The sequence below is a fragment of the Podarcis bocagei genome (assembly GCF_964188305.1).
Source record: "Podarcis bocagei genome assembly, chromosome: 5".
In the NCBI taxonomy this organism is placed as follows: domain Eukaryota; kingdom Metazoa; phylum Chordata; class Lepidosauria; order Squamata; family Lacertidae; genus Podarcis; species Podarcis bocagei.
The window spans coordinates 75751575-75777737 of NC_138129.1; the positions used below are offsets into that span (position 1 = coordinate 75751575).

General features: G+C 46.4%; 1 protein-coding gene and 1 long non-coding RNA gene across 13 annotated transcripts in view; one reads left to right on the forward strand and one right to left on the reverse strand.

Annotated features, from left to right (window-relative positions):
• Nucleotides 1-21730, forward strand: part of BRDT (bromodomain testis associated) — a 73272-nt gene extending 51542 nt beyond the window's left edge. For 10 of the 12 annotated variants that reach the window (XM_081193963.1, XM_081193968.1, XM_081193966.1 and 7 more), the window contains 12 exons: nt 4434-4609; nt 4691-4983; nt 5103-5207; nt 5918-6052; nt 7040-7101; nt 8932-9097; nt 11450-11568; nt 12487-12631; nt 17178-17317; nt 19061-19266; nt 20547-20706; nt 21453-21730. In XM_081193963.1, the coding sequence (XP_081050089.1) occupies nt 4434-4609; nt 4691-4983; nt 5103-5207; nt 5918-6052; nt 7040-7101; nt 8932-9097; nt 11450-11568; nt 12487-12631; nt 17178-17317; nt 19061-19266; nt 20547-20706; nt 21453-21521 (1776 nt within the window). In that variant the 3' untranslated portion in view covers nt 21522-21730. The remainder of the gene's footprint in view (nt 1-4433; nt 4610-4690; nt 4984-5102; nt 5208-5917; nt 6053-7039; nt 7102-8931; nt 9098-11449; nt 11569-12486; nt 12632-17177; nt 17318-19060; nt 19267-20546; nt 20707-21452) is intronic. The other 2 variants (XM_081193969.1, XM_081193967.1) reach the window with 2 other exon arrangements.
• The window catches only part of LOC308586948, a 562568-nt gene that overhangs the window by 324742 nt on the left and 211663 nt on the right, over nt 1-26163 (reverse strand). The gene's annotated exons all lie outside the window — the stretch shown is intronic.

Genomic DNA, 26163 nt, shown 5'->3' on the forward strand with positions numbered 1-26163 from the left:
CTCCTAGCCAAGCCAGACCTCACGCTACAGAAAGCCATTGAGGAGGCTGTGGCCTCAGAAGCTGCTGAACGCTCCGCCCAGGAGATCCGCAAGTCCAGCAGCCCGCGTCTTGCTAGGGGGCCAGTTCCGGTGCATCATGAAGAGTCCAGCAGTGATGAGGCATCCTCCAGTGAAGACGATGACGTGCACCAGACAAAGCGGGAGCGCAGGAAGCTCCAACAGAAGTCCAAGGGCCAACCGGAATGTGCTGGCTGCGGAGGCGACCATTCCCGTGCCAAGTGTCGATTCAGAGACGCCATCTGTAGGAGGTGTTCCAGAAGGGGCCACATCGCTAAGGTCTGCCGATCGGCTCCGTCTGACACCCCCCCCTTCATCGACTCGCAAGTTCAAGTCTTCACTCCAGTCTGCCAAGGAAAGTTGTTTCGCTCTCACCAACTGCCGCTGCCCGTCTGGAACCACGATTGGCCAAACCGACTCGTCTACGCGACGCAAGCTGAACGTCACGGTGCTCATTGAAGGAGCTCCATGTGACATGGAGATCGACACCGGGTCTGCCCTGTCCGTCGTGTCATGGAGCACCATCAAAAGACTGGTACCCAGAGTATCCAAAAGGCAACTCGACTCTCACCGCGTACACCTGAGAGACTACCAGGGAAACGACATTCCCGTGGTAGGCGTTGGCCGGTTCCGGATCGCCTTCAAGGATTTTTCGGGCCTGCTCCGGTTGGTGGTGGTCGAAGGTCAGCGGCCAAGCCTCCTAGGGCTAGACTGGTTTGATGCCCTCGGCCTGGAAGTCACCGGCATTAACTGCATCTCTAACGCAGAGACTGAGGGTCTGGTCAAAGACTTTGCCGAGGTTTTTGACGGCACCTTGGGACAATAAACTGGTACGCCCATCTCCTTTAGCCTTGATCCACAAGTCGCCCCCATCAAGCTTAAGCCACGCCGGGTTCCCTTTGCTCTCAAGGCTAAGGTGGATGAACAACTGGACAAACTGATCGCCCAAGGAGTTTTGGAGCCCGTTGACCACGCAAAGTGGGAAACCCCCATCGTCACGCCTGTCAAGCCAGATGGGTCGGTGAGAATCTGCGCTGACTACAAGTGCACAATCAACAAGGCACTTCAGCAGCACGCTTATCCGGTTCCTGTTGTCCAACACCTGCTGCATTCCCTAGGTGAGGGTAAGGTCTTCGCTAAGCTGGACCTTGCCCAAGCCTATCAACAACTGCCAGTCGATGATGCCACTGCTGAAGCCCAGACGATCGTCACCCACCGGGGGGCATTCCGTTGCCGCCGGTTGCAGTTCGGGGTGAGTGTGGCTCCTGGCATCTTCCAAAGCCTTATGGAGCGTCTCCTGCAAGGGCTTCCGGGCGTGGTACCATATTTTGATGACGTCTTGGTGTCTGCAGACTCACACCAGCAGCTGTTCGAGCGCCTCCGTGCCGTGCTGACCAGGTTCCAGGAGGCCGGGCTCAAGGTAAAGAGGGAGAAGTGCCTGATTGCCGTTCCACAGGTAGAGTTCCTGGGCTATCTTATCGATGCCTCCGGCCTTCATCCAACCACATCCAAGATCCGCGCTATCCAGCAGGCCCCCACCCCAAAGGACAAAACGGAGTTGCAGGCATTCCTGGGGCTGCTGAACTTTTATAACATGTTCCTGCCCCACAAAGCCACAGTGGCTGAGCCTCTTCACCGACTCCTTAGCACTAAGACGCCTTGGGCCTGGGGTCATCGAGAGACGGCGGCCTTCAACGCGGTCAAGGCTCTCCTTTCTTCAGACAGTGTGCTGGTACAGTACAGTGAATCCAGACCGCTGGGCCTTGCCTGCAACGCCTCACCTTTTGGCATCGGTGCTGTCCTTAGTCACCGTTTTCCAGATGGAAGAGAAGCACCGCTCGCCTACTTTTCCAGGACACTATCTCCGGCGGAACGGAATTACAGCCAGCTCGACAAGGAGGCATTGGCACTTGTGGCTGGAGTGAAGAGGTTCCATGAATACCTCTATGGCAGGACTTTTGACCTCATCACTGACCACAAGCCACTCCTGGGCCTCCTCGCTGGTGATCGTCCAACTCCGCCGGTCCTCTCACCACGCATGCTGCGGTGGACTGTTTTCCTGGCTGCCTACCACTACCGGCTCATCCATCGCCCGGGGAAATCGATGGGCCATGCCGACGCCCTCAGCCGTTGCCCTCTTCCAGCATTTGTGGAAGACCCGGCTCCAGCTTCATCGCTCCTTCTGATTGAGGATCTTCCGGCAGCGCCTGTATCGGCTGCCACTGTGGCCTCCGCGTCTGCCCAGGATCGCACCATCAGCCGGGTGCTCAACTGGGTGTGGAGGGGGTGGCCACAAGGGCCTTTTGCATCGGAGTTCCAGCCCTTTGCAACCAGACAACATGAACTCTCAGCTCATCGCGGCTGTCTGCTGTGGGGAGACCGCGTCGTGATTCCCCAGGGACTCCGTCAGTGCGTCCTGGAGGCTCTGCACGTTGGCCACCCGGGAATTGTCAAAATGAAGGCGTTGGCTCGATGTTACGTCTGGTGGCCTAATATGGACGATGCCATTACTGCCTGGGTGTCCGCCTGTCAAGCATGCCAAGAGTCGAGGCCTGCACCACCGGCAGCTAAGGGACACACCTGGGAGACGCCAAAGACACCCTGGTCGAGGGTGCACATCGATCTGGCTGGCCCCTTTCACGGCCGGACCTTTATGGTAGTGGTGGACGCCTATTCCAAATGGCTGGAGGTCGCCCTGATGCCCTCCACCACTACCGAAGCTGTCATCCGGGTGCTGCGAGGCCTGTTTGCAACGCATGGGTGTCCTGATGTCCTTGTCTCTGACAACGGACCGCAGTTCACGTCAGGCACGTTTGAGCGATATCTTTTGGGACTGGGCATCCGCCATGCCCTAACGGCACCTTTTCATCCATCCAGCAACGGGCAAGCGGAAAGAATGGTGCGCTCGACAAAAGAGGCACTGGCGCGCCTGGACCGGGGAGACTGGCATGAGCGGGTCGCCGAATACTTGTTCGTGCAACACATCACTCCTCATGCGGCCACAGGGAGGAGTCCTGCTGAACTGCTTATGGGCCGCCGCCTCAGGTCACCGCTCGACCGGCTACACCCAGACTTTGCCGTGGCTGAACCCCCAGGCTGTGCCAACGCACCACGGTCATTTGTCCCAGGAAACCAGGTCTTTGCCCGGAACTATGTGGGGGACATCCCTTGGGTGCCAGCCACAGTAGTGGGAGTCACTGGACCTCGCTCGTACCAGGTGGCACTCGAAGACGGACGTTTGTGGCGACGGCACATAGACCAGCTTAGGCGCAGGGTTGGCGACTTGGACACTACCGAGGTGCCCCCAACTGCGCTTGCGGCTCCAGAAGAGACACGTACAGATGGCGAGGCCCCACCTACACCTCCCTCGCAAACTGCCAGCGTGGAGCCGAACCAAGCCGTCTCAGAACAGACTCAGACCACTCCATTTGTGGAGGCTCCACCCACAGCAGCGGATCCAGGGGAGTTGGTTCCAACGCCACCTAGGGTCGCACCACAGCCTCAGCGAGAACTGTGTGGCCCTCCGGACTTGGCTACCAGTCCCCGGCGGTCTGGCAGAGTTTCCAAGCGCCCAACTTATTTAAAGGACTACGTTGTTGGACAGGTATCACTGTTGGTCTAAGTATGGGAATGTAACCGTTATGCTTTTGTGCCTAATTGAACCATTACGCGTAGTGCTGTATATAAGGAAACCATTACGATTGTACCTAACGCCTTATCTCGGTGGGGAGGGGTGTTATGTAGTGTAGTTTTCACCCTGGGCCAACAGGGGGATACTGTATATAGTTTTCACTCAGGTCTGTAGATAGTTTTCACTCAGGTCTGCGGCAGTTAGTTTAGGCGGGAACTCTGGGCTGTTGTGGTTACAATGTTGACAGCCGGCTGCCTATAAATGCAGGCCGGCTGAGCTGTTCGCAGTCAGTTCTATTCCAGCTTGTCTTAATAAAGAGCTACTTGAAGAAATCGCTGTGCCGGCTGCTATGTCAACCCACTACTTAATAGGGATGTTTCAATATCTGTAACACAGTTACATTAACACTCATCAGTCGCCTCTCAGTCTAAAAATTGGTTTAATCTAAATGTTATTTCCTTATGTGCGACTGCTAGTGTCTGACTGCTACAAAACAGCTTGCTTATTCCCCCATAAATGTAAACTGTAGAAAAGCAAAGCAAAAGATCGATCTTTTCTAGCTGCCTCTCTCTCTCTCTCTCTCTCTCTCTCTCTCCCTCTCTCCCTCTCTTTTAGTACAGAGTGGGGAATTCGTGATCTCTTTGATATGCTCCCTCTTTGTAGTAGGTTTCCTGCCGACTTTAAAAGATGCATGCAAATATTTTGCGTTTTAGTGCTCCCCCTCTTTTCCTTTTCTTTTAAATAGCTTAAGGCTGTTCACCAGCAGTTGCAAGCTTTGGCTAAAACAACTTTACCCAGACTGAAGAAGAGGAAGAAAGGGAAATCTAAGAAGGAGAAGAGAAAAAACAAAGTCAGGAAGAAGTCAGGCAGTCCAAAGAAGAGAAAGATGAAGAAGCTGAAGAAGAAAATGTCTTTGAACATGTAAGATTGCTTGTGGGTGTGAAATTGTACTTGAAGCTGTTGGCACCGTAGTTAACTCGTTTTTTATTTTCTCTCTTGCAGTCGTTCAAAGAAAATGAAGCAGCAAGATGAGCCAGGACACAAGTCTGAGAACGAGGATAATGCCAAGCCTATGAGTTATGATGAAAAAAGGCAGTTAAGTTTGGACATAAATAAACTCCCAGGAGAGAAGCTTGGCAGAGTGGTTTATATTATTCAGTCGCGAGAACCTTCACTGAGACACTCAAATCCCGATGAAATGGAAATAGACTTCGAAACTCTAAAAGCATCAACTTTAAGGGAACTGGAGAAATACGTTATGGCTTGTTTGAGAAAAAGACCCAAGAAACATTACGGTGCGTCGTGTAATGTGCACGAAAACGTTAGGAGAAACTTGCAGGTTTTTTTCCTAGAGAATTGCTTGCATTCTTGTTCCTGATATTTATTTGCACCCCGCCCCGTTTATTTCATGCAGCAAAAAAATCAAAGGAAGAGTCTGACTTTGAGAAGAAGCAAGAATTGGAAAGGAGGTTGCTGGATGTCAATGGGCAGCTCAACTCCACGAAGCAAAACACAAAACGTAGGTTGAAGCATGGAGGGGGCAGTTTAGAAATAATTGCGTGGAATTCTCAAAAGGGTGGAGATTCTGTTGCCCAATCACACAGTTGTCGGAACTGGGAAAGGCCATAGCAGCGAGATAAACTATTGCACTGTCCTGTCCAGCAAGCATTACAGGCATTTGTTGTTGTTGTTTAGTCATGTCCGACTCTTCGTGACCCCATGGACCAGAGCACGCCAGGCACTCCTGTCTTCCACTGCCTCCTGCAGTTTGGTCAAACTCACGCTGGTAGCTTCAAGAACATTATCCAACCATCTGATCCTCTGTCGTCCCCTTCTCCTTGTGCCCTCCATCTTTCCCAACATCAGGGTCTTTTCCAAGGAGTCTTCTCTTCTCATGAGGTGGCCAAAGTACTGGAGCCTCAGCTTCAGGATCTGTCCTTCCAGTGAGCACTCAGGGCTGATTTCCTTGAGAATGGATAGGTTTGATCTTCTTGCAGTCCATGGGACTCTCGAGAGTCTCCTCCAGCACCATAATTCAAAAGCATCAATTCTCGCCGAAAAATTGATGTTTTTGAATTACAGGCATAGGAGTGTCAATTAAGCCTAAATCTGTTACTAGTGCCTTGAACGTTGCTGCTTTCACACACACACACACACACACACACACACACACACACACGTACTTCCCCAAGTCCCATGTTTTGTTCAGCTCTTCTCCCTGTGTTACAGCAGAAAATAACGCTGTATCAAAGACCATTGGAGGGCCAAGCCGGCTAAGTGAAAGCAGCAGCAGCAGCACCTCTTCTGACTCTGATAGCACCAGCAATGATTCCAGCTCCTCCAACGGAAGTGATTCTGAATCAGGTGCACTCAATTTCTTTTTTCTCCTCTTTTTATGAATAAGGTTCTTGAAACAATGTGTCCAGTGAATCTTGCTCTGCTACTTAAACTGGGGGTGGGTCTAAACACAGGAAGGGGAGAAACGCTATAAGTAGTCAGAAATTAGATCAGGAAAAAATTTCTATGGATAACTGCGTTTTTAAATTTCCTGCTATCTGGCGCCATCTGGTGTTGCATGTTTATAGCGCATTAAAATCGCTGTTTCTTTCTTAATATAGCTGAGTCCTGGGACTTCTTCCACGCCAGACTCTTAAATTGTTAACTGGGAGAGCTAGGTTTGTGGTGAAGTTCTCCCTGAAGAACTGCAAGAGAGAGGACGAGGAGCAGCTTTTTTCATGTGTGTTTGTGTATGTGTATTTGCAACACACACCTACTGTCCCAATAAGAACAGGTTGCAAGAGTCGTTGCCTAAGGCACTCGTGGGTTGGAAGGACCTGATATAAAAATGGGATGGAATAATAATAATAATAATAATAATTTATTATTTGTACCCCACCCATCTGGCTGGGTTTCCCTAGCCACTCTGGGCGCCTTCCAACAAAGATTAAAAATACATTAAAATGTTACTCATTAAAAACTTCCCTGAACTAAATGTCAGGTAGCTGTTTTTTTCTTTGACATCTGATGGGAGGGTGTTCCACAGGGCGGGCGCCACTACCGAGAAGGCCCTCTGCCTGGTTCCCTGTAACCTCACTTTTCGCAATGAGGGAACCGCCAGAAGGCCCTCGGCGCTGGACCTCAGTATCCAGGCAGAACAATGGGGGTGGAGACGCTCCTTCGGGTATATTGAGCCAAGGCCATTTAGGGCTTTAAAGGTCAACACCAACACTTTGAATTGTGCTCGGAAATGTACAGAATGACAGAGTGACAAAAGTATCGACAGCGAAAATGTATGTAATGCCAGTATGCGTATCCAAAGCCTGAATGTCTAAATTTCTATGTATTTTACAGAAATGTGCCTGCAGCAAAATGAAAATGGGCAAAAGGATTCATTGTGCAGAGAGCAGCTTAAGGTAAACTCCCCCCCCCCACACCCCGTGCTTATAAAATGTCCACAAGTCTTCACTTATTCTTTTTCTTCCCCTTTGACTGTTCTTTTGCACCTCTTCCTGATATGCTAGCACCTCTGAATGCGATAATTGCATACAGCAGCATCCTATGCGTCCGTTTACCTCTAAAGAGATGTCTGATCCTGCCTGAATCTTTTCCTCTCCCACAGTTGAGGACCCCCTCCCCAATCCTTCTTAGAGTCTGGTTTTCATAGCGGTACCTTCTCTGAAATACAGGTTTTTATGTACAGTGGTACCTTGGTTCTCAAACGTAATCCGTTCCGGAAGTCCATTCCAAAACCAAGGTGTGCTTTCCCATAGAAAGTAATGCAAAATGGATTAATCTGCTCCAGACTTTTAAAAACAAACCCCTAAAACAGCAATTTAACATGAATTTTACTATCTAATGAGAACATCAATCCATAAAATTAAAGCAACAAGCAATGTACTGCAGTCACACAATCAATCAGTAGCTGAACTGGGTTCCATACAGTCACAAAAACAAGCAAAAAAAAGCCACAAAAACACAAAATAAATATCAAAAAGAGACAGACCTCAGCATAACACTCAAAACAGAAGTGTGGCACTCAAATCGGAAGTGTAAGACTCAAAACGGAGCATGTTTGGCTTCCAAAAGAAGTTCACAAGCCGGAACACTTACTTCCGGGTTTGCAGTGTTTGGGTTCCAAGTTGTTTGAGTACCAAGGCGTTTGAGAACCAATGTATCACTATACCGTATGAGGACATTTTCTAAGCTTCGCTTTTGCACGAAAGAGGAATTCCAGGGCAGTATATGTATAAATAAATAAATAATTAAATAAAATTGCGTATTGACTATAACATTAAAACAAGACAAGATCAAAATGGCATAATAAAATTTGAAATAATCGATAAAAAAATAATTGTGGGGTAAAACCATAAATATAAAAAGACGGAAACCATAAATATAAAAAGCCTCGGCAAGTAAAAGTCTTTAAGCCAACAAAAAAAGGTCTTAGTTCTTTCAGGAGGGTTTTCCAAATCTGGGGCATCACTCCTGGAAAGGCTCTCTCCATCACAGATGCATAATGCACTTCTCCTACAGATGGAATCTCATTTGTGATGTGCTGGCAACATTTAGCAATGCAGGCAACTCCCCATTTACATGGGGACCACGTTCCAAGGCACCACCTGGGCCAGCCCGGTCCGTCCCTCCCCTTTCAGGCACCGAATATGGCAGGCATGTGCCAATCGAGCCCAAATGGGGAGTAGCCTGTACAGGACTCTGTCAGTGAGTAAGATGGTGTAAATTGTTGTTGTTGTTGTTTAGTTGTTTAGTCGTGACCGACTCTTCATGACCCCATGGACCAGAGCACATCAGGCACTCCTGTCTTCCACTGCCTCCCGCAGTTTGGTCAAACTCATGCTGGTAGCTTTGAGAACACTATCCAACCATCTTGTCCTCTGTCGTCCCCTTCTCCTTGTGCCCTCCATCTTTCCCAGCATCAGGGTCTTTTCCAGGGAGTCTTCTCTTCTCATGAGGTGGCCAAAGTATTGGAGTCTCAGCTTCAGGATCTGTCCTTCCAGTGAGCACTCAGGGCTGATTTCCTTCAGAATGGAGAGGTTTGATCTCCTTGTAGTCCATGGGACTCTCAAGAGTCTCCTCCAGCACCATAATTCAAAAGCATCAATTCTTCGGCGATCAGCCTTCTTTATGGTCCAGCTCTCACTTCCATACATCACTACTGGGAAAACCATGGCTTTAACTATACGGACCTTTGTTGGTGTAAATAGCCCTGTTGAATTCTTCCCTAGATGCCTCTGCTATATCCAAGGATGTCCTGCGCTATTGTCCCCCAGATACGGAACACTTCGCCCACCAGCATGCAGTTTCAGAGATCCACGGAAACGAGGATCGCTCACCAGACGCTGCAACATACCCCTCTGGACCCACGAGAACAGAGCATCATCTCTCCTCCAGGTAGGTCTTCTCGGAAAACGGGGCGATTCACAAAAGATGCTCCCCAGTGACTTTTGTAGGGCCGTGACTTGGCTTTCCCCACAAAAATGTACTCCAGGGAGGAAGATTGACACATGCACATAGCTTTGAAGTGGTCCCTGTTCCCTTGTGGAATTCTGTGAGCGGTACCCTGGGTTTCGTTTCCTTTTGGGTGAGAGAGCGTGGGAGACATGGCGAGGTTTTTTTTATATAATATTTGCTTTATCTACAAGTTGCTTAGAAGCAGAGGCATGGATTTCAGTATAAGCATCAGTTGCCAGCTCAGAACCTACTTATAAAAAATGTGTTGTGTGTTCTGGTAATACAAGTTTAAACAGTAATGTAACTTGAGAAGAAGCATCAGCTGCCGTTAAGGAAAACTTAAGATTTGTTTTGTGTCAAAGCCTGAATTTCTATCTAGAACTCGCCAAAGTGACAGGTCCATTCACAGTAATCAGATGGCAAATCTGCAACGTAGATTTAGTGCTTCCCAGAAGGCCAGAACCTTTCAGTTGTAGGTCACCCAACAAGCAGTCCCATAAGTTTCAACCCAGGCTGCATGGACACTATCCTAAAAGTTTAGAGGAGATCAGTTTTAATTGTCACCTGTGGCTCAAAGAAAAACTGTTTGCTATTTGTGGTGGGAGGCTGCGGCCCTGGCAAAGATCTGCGCCGGGTGACAATTTGTTATGGGATTAAATTTAAGGTGTTCCTATTGTGAAACCACAGAGCCTAGGACTTTCTGATCAGAAGGTCAGCGGTTCGAATCCCCGCAATGGGGTGAGCTCCCATTGCTTGGTCCCTGCTCCTGCCAACCTAGCAGTTCAAAAGCACATCAAAGTACAAGTAGATAGGTACCGCTCCGGCGGGAAGGTAAACGGCATTTCTGTGTGCTGCTCTGGTTCGCCAGAAGCGGCTTAGTCATGCTGGCCACATGACCCGGAAGCTGTACGCTGGCTCGCTCGGCCAATAAAGCGAGATGAGCGCCGCGACCCCAGAGTCAGCCCCGACTGGACCTAATTGTCAGGGGTCCCTTTACCTTTACTTTTATTGTTATGTACGGCAATACTCTTAAGAGCTTGGGGCCAGTTTACTTAAAGGATCATCTTACCCCAAATGTGTCCATTTGACCATGTCAATTTGTGGAACTGGTACTTTTCCAAGTGGCACCTCATGTTTATTCAGCCCTTGCAAGACATCCGTATTTTAGCACCTCTCAAACTCTGCCTATTAAGATTAGCTTTATTGTCTTTATTTTATTTTTTGCCTATTAAATCTGTTTTGTTTAGGCAAGCCTACCTCCTATATAGTGGTGTTATATATTATTTGCTTTTAAAATGGCTATTCCCCCCCCCCTATATTTTTATATCTTACATTATCTAGGGTTGCCATACTTCGGGAATTTCCCAGACACAGCTAGGATTTGGCCATCGGAAATAGTGCCCGGGCAAAAAAGTCTGTAGTTAATCTGGGGAAATCCAGATGTATGGCAATCCTGTCTGAAGTGTAGATTATGATGAATATCCTTTAAAAATAGCTCAAAAACATGAGCTTTTTTTCAATAGAAATTTAGCAACTTTGTCCCTACTCCCCTCAAAAAGCAACCCTACCTTATATAAATTGATAAGAGATGTTTTTGAATACGTGGTATATTCCTTGCTAAGTAAGTGAATACTAAGGTAAAGGTAAAGGACCCCTGGGCGGTTAAGTCCAGTCAAAGGCAACCATGGGGTTGCAGCGCTCATCTCGCTTTCATCTCACCGAGGGAGCCAGCGTTTGTCCACAGACAGCTTTCTAGGTCATGTGGCCAACATGACTAAACCGCTTCTGGCGCAGCGGAACACCGTGATGAGTGCCAGAACGCATTGAAACGCCGTTTACCTTCCTGCCACAGCGGTACCTATTTATCTACTTGCACTGGTGTGCTTTCAAACTGCTAGGTGGGCAGGAGCTAGGACCGAACAACGGGAGCTCACCCCGTCGCGGGGATTTGAACCGCTGACCTTATGATTGGCAAGCCCAAGAGGCTCAGTGGTTTAGACCACACTGCCACCCGCGTCCCTGTAATACTAACCAGTAACAAAAGGCATGAGCCAAACTCTATACTGGTCCATGGGCATCACCCTACAAAGTGCATTTTTAGAGTAAAGAGCCATCCCCAGTGGAACCCCGACTGAAATTACTTAATAGTGTGCGTGGTTTTCCTCCTCTGATTGCTTGAACCCTTATGTTTGTTCAGCTTGGATTGTTTGCGCATGGCTTCATTAATTGGGTGTTGTACTCTGAGGCAATGGTATTCTTCTGTTTTTATCTTCCCTCCTCTGCTTTTTGCAGGTATAATAGCTGTTGTTTCTCCACTGCACTGTACACCAGATCAGCAAGCCACTCAAAGTAGCTTATTGCCAATGGCAGTCAACCCATCCATTATCCAGTCTCCCCACATGCACTCAAAGGTGAATATCGTTTTAAAAATTGCATTTAACTTTAAAAAAACGCCTAATAATTTGATACTTCTGGTGGTTCGCCTTCACAGAACGTTATTAAAAAAGAATATTTTTTTGTCCCTTGTTGACACAGTTGGCAATATATTGGATCCGAAGGCTCCCTTCCTACAACGGAAGGAGCTTCTCCCATCAGAAGAAGCTCCTTCCGTTGAAGGAAGGGAGCCTTCGGATCCAATGGGAGGAGGGGACTTTTGGACCCAACCCAAGGGTTCCAATTCCACCAATTCCACCCGGTATTCAAACCGCCTTGCGACTCAAACGTTTTGGCTCTCGAATCCCCCAACCAAGAAGTGAGTGTTCCTGTTTGTGAACATTCTTTGGAACCCGAACATCCGACGGGGCTTCCGTAGCTTCCAATTGGCTGCAGAAGCTTCCTGTTTCCTGCATCCAATCGGAAGCTGCGCCTTGGTTTCAGAAAGTTTTGGAAGTCAAACAGACTTCCAGAACTGATTCCGTTCGACTGTATACAGTTGTTAAATTTGAAATAGCTAAGGGAACGTATTGGGATCTAATAAATTTGGATATTATTATTTTTTGTTTTTTGTTTTTGTTTAGAGAATATGAGCTCTCCCAAACAGATTTTTGGGTGAAGAAGCCACTGAAAATTAAAGACCTGGTTTTTGCAGAAATAGCTTTATGGAGAGCCATGTAGCCGCTTCAGCCTTTTTGACCTTTTTCTTCCACAATGGTGGCTGTTTCTCCAGTACTGAAGGGAAAATGTACATTGTGTGAGAAGCAGGGGGAACTACAAAATGGCGCATGCTGCCCTCCATCTCCAAGAGAACAAAATCCCCGTGGGATGAGGGAGATGGATGGCTGACACCTCTCATGGAATATTTCTCTAAAAGACCTTGAATCTTCCTGCAGGTATCTTGTTCTTCCTCTTCGAATAGCCTACCGGGCAGTAGCAAAGAAAACGGGAAGACATCACTGCATCAGGTGCAGACATCTGCTGACCATACACAAGCCCCTTTGGGAACTGCTGGCTCGAAACCGATTAATCAGGAACAAAGTATGTATTCTGGTCAAGCAAATACAAACGTGACTGGGATGTAGACTTCAGAATAAATGTTTGTGGGTGTTCCCAGTCCAGATAAAGTGGTACAAAGGGGTACAGTGGTACCTCGGGTTACATACGCTTCAGGTTACATACGCTTCAGACTCCGCTAACCCAGAAATATTACCTTGGGTTAAGAACTTTGCTTCAGGATGAGAACAGAAATCGTGCTCCGGCAGCGCAGCAGCAGGAGGAGGCCCCATTAGCTAAAGTGGTGCTTCAGGTTAAGAACAGTTTCAGGTTAAGAACGGACCTCCAGAACGAATTAAGTACTTAACCCGAGGTACCACTGTACTCTGTTTTGTTGGTTTAACTAAATGCTGCGCCACACTGGCAATTGGATAAACGGATGGCCTTGTGGGACTCGCATATGTCAGGGGACTATTTAAAGGGCGACACAGGCTGTCATCCAGATCTGCTTGAAACAGTTTTGCCGCTGTTTCAGTGAGATGTGGATTATGCAAAGAGGCCAACTGCATGAAAATATGTCCTAAAAGCAAGTGATCACCGTGTGGATTTAATCTGATTGCTATTTAATCCGATTGCTAATATTAACTAATCTTTCAATTTCCAAAGTAGTAGGAAATTCTGGGTGATGCAATGCAATGAAGTGCGTTGCGGGTAACTTCTGTAACGTAAAATTCAGCGGAGGGGAAATTCTGTGGATTTCATTGTGAAATATTCAGGCTTCGCGATATACACACCATTCTAATGTTGTCTGAAGGGTTCCGAAGCACTTCCACCTGGAGCTAGATTGGGTGGCTCTTGTGGACCATTCAGACTGCTGCATTCTGGACCCTATTGTTCTAGGACCAATCAGACTGCTGCATTCTGGACCCTATTGTTCTAGGACCAATCAGACTGCTGCCTTTTGGATCCTATTCAACTCAGTACATAACAGTACAGATACCAGATCTGCTCTCTTAGGGTCAATGCAGGTCAGAATCAATGAAAGCAGAATCTTGTATGGCTGGTGGGGTGTTTTTTTTAGATAGTTTACTTCCCTGGTTTAGTGCCATATCCTAGGGGAAGCTGTTCTCTGGAAAAAGCGAAATCACAGTACGGTCTGATATATATTTGCAGCAGCTGACATCACTGACACATACAAGTTGCAAACTTTTGCACAATGAGAGGTGCAAGTGTGACTAAGTTGGGCATCTTTTTGTGCCGTGTACCTTATTCACAGCTTCCTCCTCACAGGAAGCATTTTGCAGGAGACTCAAGAGGAACTGAGGAAAACATAATGTGATTCAGCTCACCCTGTTTTATAGCAATTTAAATTATAGCAATTATTTATAGTCTTAAATAAATGCTTTAAATGATTAATCATGGTGAGATTTTTATTTGCTCTCAAGTTATGTATGCCCTCTGTATTTGATGGTTTGTTTCCAATGAAGCCATTGAACAAGCTAATGCCGCCTCCCTAAATCTGCTCTGGGATTTTATGTAGTAACTTACTCTCCTTTGATAGAGCCCTCTCTTCCCCAACATTTTTCGCATTTTAAATCTTAAAACAAAAGCTTCCAGCAGCGCTCAAAAGCCTATCTACCAATTCTCTTGCTCTCCATATAATAATTCCTTCAACATATCCAACACCATTGAGTTAAAGTGTACTAGAATTGAAGTGGAATTGAATCTGTTAGGGCTGATCCACATTTACCTTTCCCCTTGCTGTTTCCAGGCACAGGCCTGCGCTTAAATACTCTGTGTCCAAGCGTTGTTGTTGTTGTTTCTGCCCCAGAGCAGATGTAAATTAGGGTTTTCCTCTGATTGTCATTGGCTTTGATTGAGCTTTAAAGAGCTGGTTTTTGTAAGGTTTTTGTGTCAGTGTCACGTCAGGAGGTCCTTTATTTATATAGTTATTTATTTGTATTGGCATTGCGAGAGATTGGAGGATTCAGAGCTTGGCTGGTTGCAATTTGGCTGTTTGCAGAGTGGTTTGTTTGTATGCATGAGGAGGGTGTTGTTGGGTCAGATTAGCCATATTGATTTGTATGCTCTTGTGGGAGGGGGGGGGGCAGGAATATGTCAGTACTTTTTGTTGTTTGTTTGTTTGTTTGTTTGTTTTATAACACACACACACATCTTTAATAAAAACATAATTTAAAATAAATAAAGAGCCAAATTTTTGAGGTAAAAGCTCCAAGGCAAAGAAACACACAACAACAACACGCTCAGACATGGACCCTTTAAGTATGGACCGTGCCTGGAAAAGCTGGAGGAAATGTACGTGTGGATAAGCCCTTAGTGAATTATACTACTGGCAATATTTGTTCTCATCGCCCAGTTCAGTTCTTGGCCATTTGAAGCTTCCTTTTACCTATGGGAGCCAGTAATTCACATCCATCAACATAACACAGAATTTAGTTTTTGGCATACGTTGAGAGAAGTATTATTTTCCTGATGCCTCTTGATTCCTACCAATGTGAAACCCGCCTATGGCTACAGCAATACACCAACGGGTCACCAGGAGGCAGGCGGAAACCATGCGCAAATGGTTCTAGCAACCATCATGTATTGCAGTGGTTGGTTATGGGGAGAGAACAGGGCCGCATAATCTTTTGCTTACAGTCCTGTAGTAACTCCAGTCCTGAAGGTAAAGGTGAAGGTACCCCTGCCCGTACGGGCCTGTCGTGTCCAACTCTAGGGTTGTGCGCTCATCTCACTTATGAGGCTGGGGGCCAGCGCTGTCCGAAGACACTTCCGGGTCACGTGGCCAGCGTGACGAAGCTGCTCTGGCGAGCCAGCACCAGCGCAGCACACAGAAACGCCGTTTACCTTCCCGCTATAAAGCGGTACCTATTTATCTACTTGCACTTAGGGGTGCTTTCGAACTGCTAGGTGGGCAGGAGCTGGGACCGAACGACGGGAGCTCACCCCGCTGCGGGGATTCGAACCGCCGACCAGTCCTAGGCGCTGAGGTTTTACCCACAGCGCCACCCGCGTCCCTACGATCGGCAAGTCCTAGGCACTGAGGTTTTACCCACAGCGCCACCCGTGTCCTCAGAACTCCAGTCCTGAACTACACCTTAATTCAGAGGTTGTCATCCTTTTTGAGTCCATGGTTCCCTTGACCAGCTCCATTCTTTCTGCGGCACCCCGTGGGGCTCAGGAGCCCAGTTATGTCACCCCTTGCCTGCAGAGCCGGCAGCCCCTCACCCCTTTTTGAACACCATCCCTTGTGAAGTGTTGCTCTCCTCTCCCCTCTCACTGGGAGTCCTCCGGGCAGCGCCAGAGACACCATTCACTTGTGGAGCTTGGAGCTAAGGCCGTTGCAACAAACAGCCTTTGGGAGGCAGAGATCTGAGAGGGAAGGAAAGAGGAACAGAGGCTAGTGTTGCCTGCAGCACCCCTGACCATCATTCAAGGCACACAAGGCACACTGGTTGAAAACCTCTGGCAGAATCCGAGACCAGGGAGAAGAGTCGGTGGAAGAAGATTGGAGGAAATTTAAAATTTATTTGCAGAAATATTGTAAAATTTTTGAATGTTGAGGACATTGAAATGAATTGCAGGGGTTCTAGCAACAAGGTAAAATGTAAGATTGGATTAATAATAGATAGACTAATAGGACATGAATTTGCTGAACCAATTTTTAAAAGGGATACAAAAATGGGAGACGTGAGGAAGTCAGGAAAATAAATTAACTAAAGAGGAGAAATTAAGAAAGAGGGAATTTTTGTTTTCTTTTATATGTGTTTTTTCTTTTTCTTTTTTTGGTATTTAATGTCTGTATTTTTGTATTTTATAACTTTGTATCTTTTTCGTTTTTTGTATTTTTCTAAACTTTTCTATTGTTAAAACCTAATAAAATATTATATAAAAAAATAAAACCTCTGCCTTAATTTATCAAATGGTTGCTCTGAAAACTTTGAGGAATAGGGAGGAATATAACTTTCTGGGGATGTTTGTGACATGTGAGCGCATGCTACTTTTACTGAGGACTTTGCATTGGCAGCATAGAGACTCTTGCGTGTGTATAATCGGTTGAAAGTGAATTGTGAGCTTTATGCCATCCGTAGGTTTTGAGGCTGACCTATTTGTTTGGAGAAAGTGGAAGCCGGCTGCCTGGGGAGTTTTATTCCAAATGCAAGGTTACTTAGTAACAGGCTCTTCTCCCCTGGGGAACCTGAGAAAGCGCATCGCAGGGAGGCAGAATGGTCCCTGTTAGGATGGAAGGGAGGAAGGAAACGAGTAACGGGGAATGTGCATCTTCTACACACACTCGAGAAGGCATCCGAAAATAGACAGCTGCAGCCGCATGGGGAGTTCTTGCCCTTCTGCTTACTTGGAAATCGCGCAAAGTAAACAAGGGACAAATAAAACCGTTTCAAGGCTGAGGAGTGGAAACATAGCCTGTGATTCAAATATTGTAGATAGAAGCTAAGTTAGAAGCCCTTTGCTTTATTTTCTCCTCTAATAACAAGAGATTTGGCGGAGGTGTTCTCCGCCCCCTTGAAACTCACTGCCTTGTCACTCACGGCTTCTGTTTACATTCCAGAATCGAAGACGGGTTTTCCAGATGGTCCATGTGGGCAACGTATGACTGATTCTGCACATGCCGCTGTTGCAGCCAGCTGCTCCGATAACAGCGAGGGCAAAAAAAGGAGAGATGCTAAACCTCAGATTCCTCTGGCAAAGGTAATAATTTGCTGCCTTGTAAGATAATAGCGAAAAGCAGAGGCCGATTTGTGTTGCCAACGAAAGTCGGCCTATGTAGATAGCTGGGGGTGAGAACGGCACCTTTGTCATCATGCTTTGAATGGGCTTCTAGTGACTATCCCATAAAAGCGCCTACCCCAAAGGGAGATAGCCAGTGCGTATGCCAGCAATCTTGAGTGCGTGGCTGGCCCAGTCACACCACACGGTGCCCCATGCTCATAGTTGACAGAGCAATTTGATCTGCTTTTTGATATGTCCAAGAGGACATCTAATAAACATGTCCCTTAGAACGGATTTGTATTAGCAATTTCCCCTCCCTCCCCAAAAAAGAAACCCCACTGACTAAATATTCAACCCGAGATGGGCATTTAGCTGAACTACAGGATATGGCAAAGGGATCCTGCGATTAGTGGATTCCACAGCCACCATTCATTGGACAGCTGTCAAAATATATCTTGTCCAAAGCGTTACATAGTTTTCATGTGATCTGCAGGGAATTTTTGCCTCCCCGATCAAAAACAGCTTTTGCGTGAGTCGAAGGTTGCTTTGACACTAGAGGTTTTGACCCCGCTGAGACGTTGCTTTGACACAATCGGCTGGGAATGGAACAGAATTAAAACAGTAGTTCTAAGTGACATTTCATATAGTCCCATTATCCAGCACGATCAAGCTCCTTTGCTGGGAAGCAAATCCCATTCATCAAAGGTCCCCTGCAACTGTAATAATAGCAATATAGGCATCTAATTGCTTCCCATTCAATATTCCATAAGGGATGAATCACCACTTTGTTAATTTTTGCTCACGGGGGAGAGTGATGACCAGTGAATTAGCTCCATTTGTCATTCTAGTACACCATTCCCCATTTGGCCTCTGTGAATTTGAGTGATAATTTTTGCAGTCAATTCCCCCCCCCCCCGCTTGTTTAGGCTCTGCATTCAGTTCACAATCTTGATCATCTGGAGTAGGGCTGTGGAACATGTAATAATAATAATAATAATAATAATAATAATAATAATAATAATAATAATAATTTATTTATTTATACATACATACATACATACATACATACATACATACATACCCCGCCCATCTGGCTGAGTTTCCCCAGCCACTCCGGGCGGCTCCCAATCAAGTGTTAACAACAGTACAGCGTTAAATATTAAAAACTTCCCTGAACAGGGCTGCCTTCAGATGTCTTTTAAAGATAGGATAGCTGCTTATTTCCTTCACATCTGAAGGGAGGGTGTTCCACAGGGTGGGCGCCACTACCGAGAAGGCCCTCTGTCTGGGCCTCCAGATTATCCTATTGGCTCTGTCCATTCAGCACGTTGTCTGGGGCTTGTAGGAGTTGCAATCCAGAAACATCTGCATGGCCTCATGTTCCCCAGCCATGTTGTAGGGGCCTAAATTCTTCAGGGAGCTTGCACAAGTCCAGCAGGTTTCCCACTATATAAGTTTGTCTCCAAGTGACAAGTTAGCATGTCGGTTCCTGCTCTCTCTCACGCGTGTTTTTAATTGCCCGGAAGGTTATAACACCTGAATGGGGCTACAGATCAGTCCTAAACCAAGTGCTGATGAGTTTCTTAAGGTATCATGATTGCAACCACCACCACCACAAAATCCTCTCTGCCTGCTATTTTGCTTTTGCGGTCCTGCGCGAGATGGAAAACTCTGAACTTGCTTGTGTTTAGAGCTGAGAAATGCTCTTCTGTTTAATTTCAGGACATCAAAGTCAAGCATGCGGATTCCTGGACAAGTTTAGGTAAAATGATCCCTGCGCCGGTCCCAATCAAATCCTCCAATGAAAGCTTCAGGCAGTTCCAAAAAGCAGCGCTAGAAAAAGAAGAAAGTGAGTGGGCAAAGGACCGCAAAAGGCAATTGGAGCAAGCTGAGAGGAAACTGAGAAGCCTCCCTCAGGAAAAAGAGAGGTTTGTAATTCTATATAATTAAATTGAAAGGCTGTATTTCACATGTCCATTTAACTACGCTCATACTGAGTGGTTTCCAACTGGGTTGTTTTGTGGCAATGTGGAGCTGATTCCTATTTGAGGGGAAATAATTAAAGGCGATAGCTAGTCACCATGTTGGTAAAATAGCAGCACGGTCTATTGAGTATTATTTTCAAGGTTACTCTGATGTTTGCATATGCCCATGTTTATACTTCATCGATGTGAACTGTTGGCAGAGACGAGGATTTGAGCTTGTTAGTAACTCTGTAGCTGCCTCTTTGCTAGCAAGAATAAAGTAAAATTTAAAATTACGACTTTTCCAAAGTGTCCACGGGTACATCCATTTGGAGACATAACTGGGAAAACTAACTACAAGATCAATGTCGCCCAAACTTTTGGTACTGACTTTTTCTGGTTTAAAATTAAGTGCACATCTTAAGTCACGCTTGTGCGTTTTCTTGGCCAGCACAAACAAGCTCATTGTTTTCACTTTACCCAACAAAGTTGATGTGTGATCAGAGATGTGACAGAGGGGCTTTGTTTGGACAAGGGCAGCAGTTCTGAGATTTTAAAAAAATATTTTTATTTTTGCATTGTTGTCAGTTGGGGAATCCCAGTTCATCATTATTAATCCATCTCTTGGGATGCCACTGCCTATATTTTTGCAGGTGCTGGATAGCGGGGGTGGGGAATCAGTGCTGGATAGCACCTCCCTGCTTCCATCAGCAGAGTGGTGGGATACATCTAATATGGTGGGTTTTTTGCAGTATACTTCATCCCTTCTTGCAGTACACTCAGTGGCGGAGCAAGCTGATTGGGTGCCTGAGGTGGCTTGCGTGCCCTGCATCCAGGGGCAGGGTCAGCCGCCCACAGGGTGGGGCGAGCCAGGGCAGGACACTCCGCGGGGCCTCCAAGGAGTCTACCTGCCTCCTCCCACTCATCCCCCCACAGCTGAGGGGGAGGCAGCGGGCAGACCGTTTGGGGCAGCACGGAGCCTGCCGGCACCCAAGCCACCGCATCACTCCCAGGAGAGATGCGTGGCTCGGGCGCACTGGAGGGGCCCCACGGTGAGTGCCGCCCGGCATTTTGTCACCCCCTTCACTCGTGACACCCGGGGTGGACCCTTCCTCCACCCCTGAGTACACTGTTTAGGAATTGACATGCAAAATCCTTGCAGATTGTTGGTTACGTTTATTCCTTCAAATGTGAGGTCTGCATCTTTGAATCCATAAGCAATGGGTTTGTTTTTTCCTATATAGAAACAATGGGAAAACAGATCTGAAACCTACTGCAGCAAAAGCGAGCTGTTCCCCTTCAAAAGCAGCGTCCACAAAAGAGCAGCTATGCTTGACACAAAGTCTTCTTGTAGACCGTAACTTGGCAAGAAAAATGGAACAAGAGCGTAGGTGGAGAGAAGCGGTAAGTAATTGGTGCATAAATCAGCTTTAACAGTGTCGGTCACATAACAAACTGCAACAGCTAAGGATCTGCTCTAATAGCTTATTCCTAACTAAATCAATGGGACTTTATTGGCTTAGACCCATCTGAAGAGCCAGCTTAGCAATAGAGGTTGGGTATCACTGACTGCTTTAATGGCACATTAAAGATTGCCAGGGGTTGCTACCTGTTGAAAGTTGAATCCAGAAAAGTGCATACATTATCTCTGTGCACGTTTACTCAAAATTAAATTATGCTGAATTATGTGCGCCTTACTCCTGGTTGGGACGCGGGTGGCGCTGTGGTCTAAACCACTGAGCCTGGGGCTTGCCGATCAGAAGGTCAGTGGTTTGAATCCCCACGACAGGGTGAGCTCCCGTTGCTCGGTCCCAGCTCCAGCCAACCTAGCAGTTTGAAAGCACGTCAAGTGCAAGGAGATAAACAGGTACCGCTCCAGCGGGAAGGTAAACGGCATTTCTGTGCACTGCTCTGGTTCGCCAGAAGCAGCTTAGTCATGTTGGCCACATGACCCAGAAGCTGTCTGCGGACAAACGTCGGCTCCCTTTGCCTATAGAGTGAGGTGAGCATGCAACCCCAGAGTTGTTCCCAACTGGACTTAATGGTCAGGGGTCCCTTTACCTTTACCTTACTCCTGGTTAAGTACCTACACCAGTGCAACATAAATAATCCACCCCGCCCCCATTTAATTGCTTTTTGTTTTTAAATAGATGGTGGGCACCATTGATATGAATTTTCAGAGTGACGTTATGGCAACGTTTGAAGAAACCCTGAAATGAGAGGAAGGAAGGTGGCATAACTTTGGTTACCGTTCTTTAGAAGTAATGTTGGATTGCAGAAAAATACTCCATTCACTGCCGGAATACATTTTTTGGTGATAATTCTATCCGAACACTTGTTAATCATTTTTGAAGAGCCAGTATATTACTGTAATAAGTTCAGTTTTTATAAAACTTGCTACCATTAAAATTGTAAAGCTTGAAAACTTCTCAGTGTAAAGGCTTGCTGTAATCCTTAGAGGCAGTTTTCAGTGCCTAGCCTTAGTTTTGAAATACTATTATTTCCTGACTTTTAAACCTGTTTCAAAATGTTTATTTGATGTGCATGGTACAAAACAAGCCAGGCATTGCTTTCAGGGTTCAAGTTTGGTATTTAAAAGCATCTTGGATGTGTACTGATTTTTTTTTAATGGGTATTTAAACTACTTTGTTTAGCTTTGATTTATTTGGCAAATGTATTTAAGTTGAAATGTTATTCGATGTGGCAAGCTAAAATGCCTTTTAGCTCATGTAGTATTGAGGATTTGCATTTTGGACTTCTCCCTACCCATCATTTGAAAAGTAAAACCTAAATAAATCTTCAGTGTCTATTTTCCTTGTAAAAATCTGTAAATATGCAAGTATTTTTTGTTATTCCTAAGTAATAGATTGAATCATTTCCATTTTCTTTTGAATGCACACCTTCCAACTGTTTGTATTAGATGCTCAAATGTCTTTATATTTTACACCTTTCATACGTTAATAAAAAAGTTGTCATAATTGGAGGTTTAGTGGATTTTGTAGTTTCTAACCTATTTTATTGTTCCATTAAAAAAAAAGCAACACTCAACTACCAACCAAACATTATTTGTCAAAGTTCCTATAGAACTACATCCTGTAAGTTTAGATTTTTCAGTTATCTACACCTCAGCCCTAAACATGTTGGCTGAGGCTATATGTATTGATCAACCATTCTCAGGTTGGTGGTTTGAGCCCACCTAGGACGCGGGTGGCACTGTGAGTTAAACCACAGAGCCTAGGACTTGCCGATCAGAAGGTCAGCGGTTCGAATCCCCGTGACGAGGAGAGTTCCCATTGCTCGGTCCCAGCTCCTGCCAACCTAGCAGTTCGAAAGCACGTCCAAGTGCAAGTAGATAAATAGGTACCGCTCTGGCGGGAAGGTAAACAGTGTTTCCGTGCGCTGCTCTGGTTCACCAGAAGCGGCTTAGTCATGCTGGCCACATGACCCGGAAGCTGTACGCCGGCTCCCTCAGCCAATAAAGCAAGATGGGCGCCGCAACCCCAGAGTAGTCTGCGACTGGACCTAATTGTCAGGGGTCCCTTTACCTTTACCTAGGAATGGCTGTGGGCAGGATTCCTGAATTGAAGGGGATTGGATGAACCCTGAAGTCCCTTCCAAATCTTTTATGATTCTACATCAAGGAACCTCTCTAGCTTGGAGTCAAACCAGATGTACATGTCTTATTAAATATGTTCTTGTCTATTTGGCTATGAAGTGGGGAATGGGGTTCGGTCTACCTCTTAATACCAGACGGTACACATGTTGGAGGAGAGTGAAACCTGACCAGGTGCTCCACCTTCTTCTCATATCATATTTCTCCAGCCCAGCTCATTTCTGGGCAGTATCAGAGCTGGGTAACGTATGGGTTTTGTTTATCTCTATCACGGGTCTCCAACAATACCAGGCACTGCCTTGGGTGCCCAGCAAGTAACCCTACCGCTTCCATTCTTTTTATTTTGACTTTTTTATTAGAGGGAATGTATTTATGTTTTTGCTTGCTGTTGTGGGGCAGGTGTTTGTTTTTATTTGTTTTGTAAGGCTCTACCCATATTTTGCCTGTGTTGGGAAGGGCTCTGAGCACCGTCCGTTTTCCAGTTCTGAATCTGATATTTTGTGCCACTCAAGCCAGTTTCCTTAGTTTTCTAAATGTACCCCAGCACCCGAAAGGGTTGGGGGCCACTGCTCTCTATCGCACGCTTCCTTTTCGTGTTATTCCCCTCACACCTGCTTTTATAGCCCAGTTGGCGAAGACACACAATATGGTTCCTTGAGGCTGATGCTTGTGATTGAAGGTTAGAGATGAAAACCTGAAAAGCGCAACCAAAGCAATCAATTCCCCTACGAGGAAAGGTTAAAACATTTCTGGCTTTTGTGACTGGAAAAAGCCAAGTTAAAAGCATGACAGCTTTGTATAAAATGATGCATGGCATACAGAAAGCGGACGGAGGGAAGCTTTTCTCTCATAACAACACTAGAGCCCATGGTTATGAAAGGAAGCTGAAGGTTGCAAGATTCGGGGAGAGGATAGGGTGTTATAGATTTGGGGAGGACCCCCCCCAAAAAAAACCCCTATAAATTGATAAATGCTAAGATTTTTGTTATTTGGGATACGAAGGGAGAATACAAGCTGCAGATGAATTCCTGGGCTGGCCTATGCAAAAGCAAGAAAGAAAAAGACCTGGCCAAGCAAGGGCCATTAAGCAACAATACAGGGCCACTGAGGGCCATTGGCAATGCAAGAGAACTGTCCTTCCCCACCTGCCAGAGGTGTGAAGAGAGACGGGGGTTTGGAAGGGTGTTTGAGGTGACAGGAAAAGGGAGCAAGGGATTCTGGGAAGGAGAAGGAGGAAGAATGGGATGGGATCCATCTTTGAGCAGGCTGTCTGCAGAGCTGACTGGGGAAGATGCCTTGGACTCCAGGGATGCGCTGCTCCAGGGCTGTGGGGGACAAGCGCCTCTTTAAACAACCATGCCGTAAGATCTGGACTCCCTCCTTGCAGACTGAAGATGTAAACAGGTGAATAAACCCTATTTCTTAAAGCTACAACAGTCTTCGCCATGTCTCAATGCTATAAAGCTGCCTTTCTCAACCTGAGGGTCCCCAGATGTTGTTGAACTACAACTCCCATCACTCCTAGCTAGCAAGGCTGGAGCTCAGGGATGATGGGAGTTGTAGTCCAACAACATCTGGGGACCCACAGGTTGAGAACTGCTGCGAGTATAAAGGAACACAGCCCCTGGGCGAGTGCCTGGAACCCCATGGGCTCTTGCCACTGCCCGGCATAGAGAGGGGGTGCCACCTGACTTTTGTGACAATAAACTACTACTTTACACAGTGGCAGCTCGTAGTTAAGCTAAGGACTTTGCTATCTCAAGATGGTCACCAAGCTGGCTGGCTTTGAAAGAAGATTTATGGAGAATAAGGATATCAGTCATGATGTCTATATATTACCGCTGGTATCAGGGGGGTTATGCTGCTAAATACCAGTTGTTGGGCAACACATGGAAAAAGTGTTTGACCACTGCAGGAACAGGATGATGGACCGAACACAATGCTGGACCAAGCAGGCCTTTGGCCAGACCCCAGTGGGGATGCTTTTGATGTTCTCAACTCCATATCATCACCAGCGTATTCCAGGCTTACAGGTCCTCACTGGCTACAACTGATATCCCTTCTGTCACATTGTCTCCAGATTACAGGAAAAGAAGGCAAGTGCAGTTTATCTGTGCAGTTTGCAAAGAGTAATCAGAACCAGAAGAATATTTATTTGCATCAGCTGCTAGCCATAGCAATAAAGTAAAATAAAATTCCAGCGGAATTTTTTGAAATCGACCCTGTACAGCCGAAGGCAGTATATTCAATCTTGCATAAGTGAAAGCGTGCCTTTATTTTGGAATTGTTAAATTTTGCAACTGGGGTGCCAACGTGTCAAAATGACTAGGTGGGAAATAATCATACCGTGGACAAAATTTCCTTATCGTGGCCAAATTATTCTTTCGCTCGATATCAATAGATAGGCACTGTCTAATTAAATTATTTGCCCAGTGTTAATAACTGTTGTGGTGATGAACCAGAAAAGGAAAGCTTTCGGTTGACCATTTTAGTCCAAGAGCTCTCATGACTATCTAGCGATACTAAGGGTAGTAGACTGGTGGGGTTTGCCAAGTGTAACTTCTGGAGTGTGCTTCTAGTTTCTTCCTTCCACAGGGTGTTTACCTTGCTTAAAAACATGCTTAAACACACACACACACACACACACCTCTTTGTATGATGCTCTCCTTATTTCAAATAGAAGCCTATTTGGAAGGAGGGGGTGAGTATGGTAGTTGCTAGGCAACCCCTGACATTCCTCTATGGCAACCAAGTTTGTAGTGGGGGGAAGCTAGCAATTGTCAAGCGGCAGCCACACACCCTCTCCACATCCCATTGCTCTAGCGCTTCTCTCTTCTTTGTTTTGCTCCGATCTTACCTTCCAGGAAAAGTTGCTGCCCAGATGCAACTCGCCTGGTTGGTGCTTTAACAGAAAAGGATGCAGCTTGGGAGAACCCACCAAGGGTGAAGCCAGGGACCTCATTGTAACACAGACATTGTAACACAGGCACATACAGTACTAGGAGTAACAGGCCAATGGTCCATCAAGTCCACCATCCTGTTCTCACGTTGTCTATGGGGAACCTTCAAACAGGATCTGAGCACAACAGCCCTCTCACCTCGTGTGGTTTCCAGAAAGGCGCATTTGGGAGCATTACTGTGGAGGGAGAGCATCATAGCTGTCAACCGTCCCTTATTTGGTGGGAAACTCCCTTATCCCAGCGCCGTGTTCCGCTGCTGTCCCTTATTGATGATGTCCCTTAAATTTC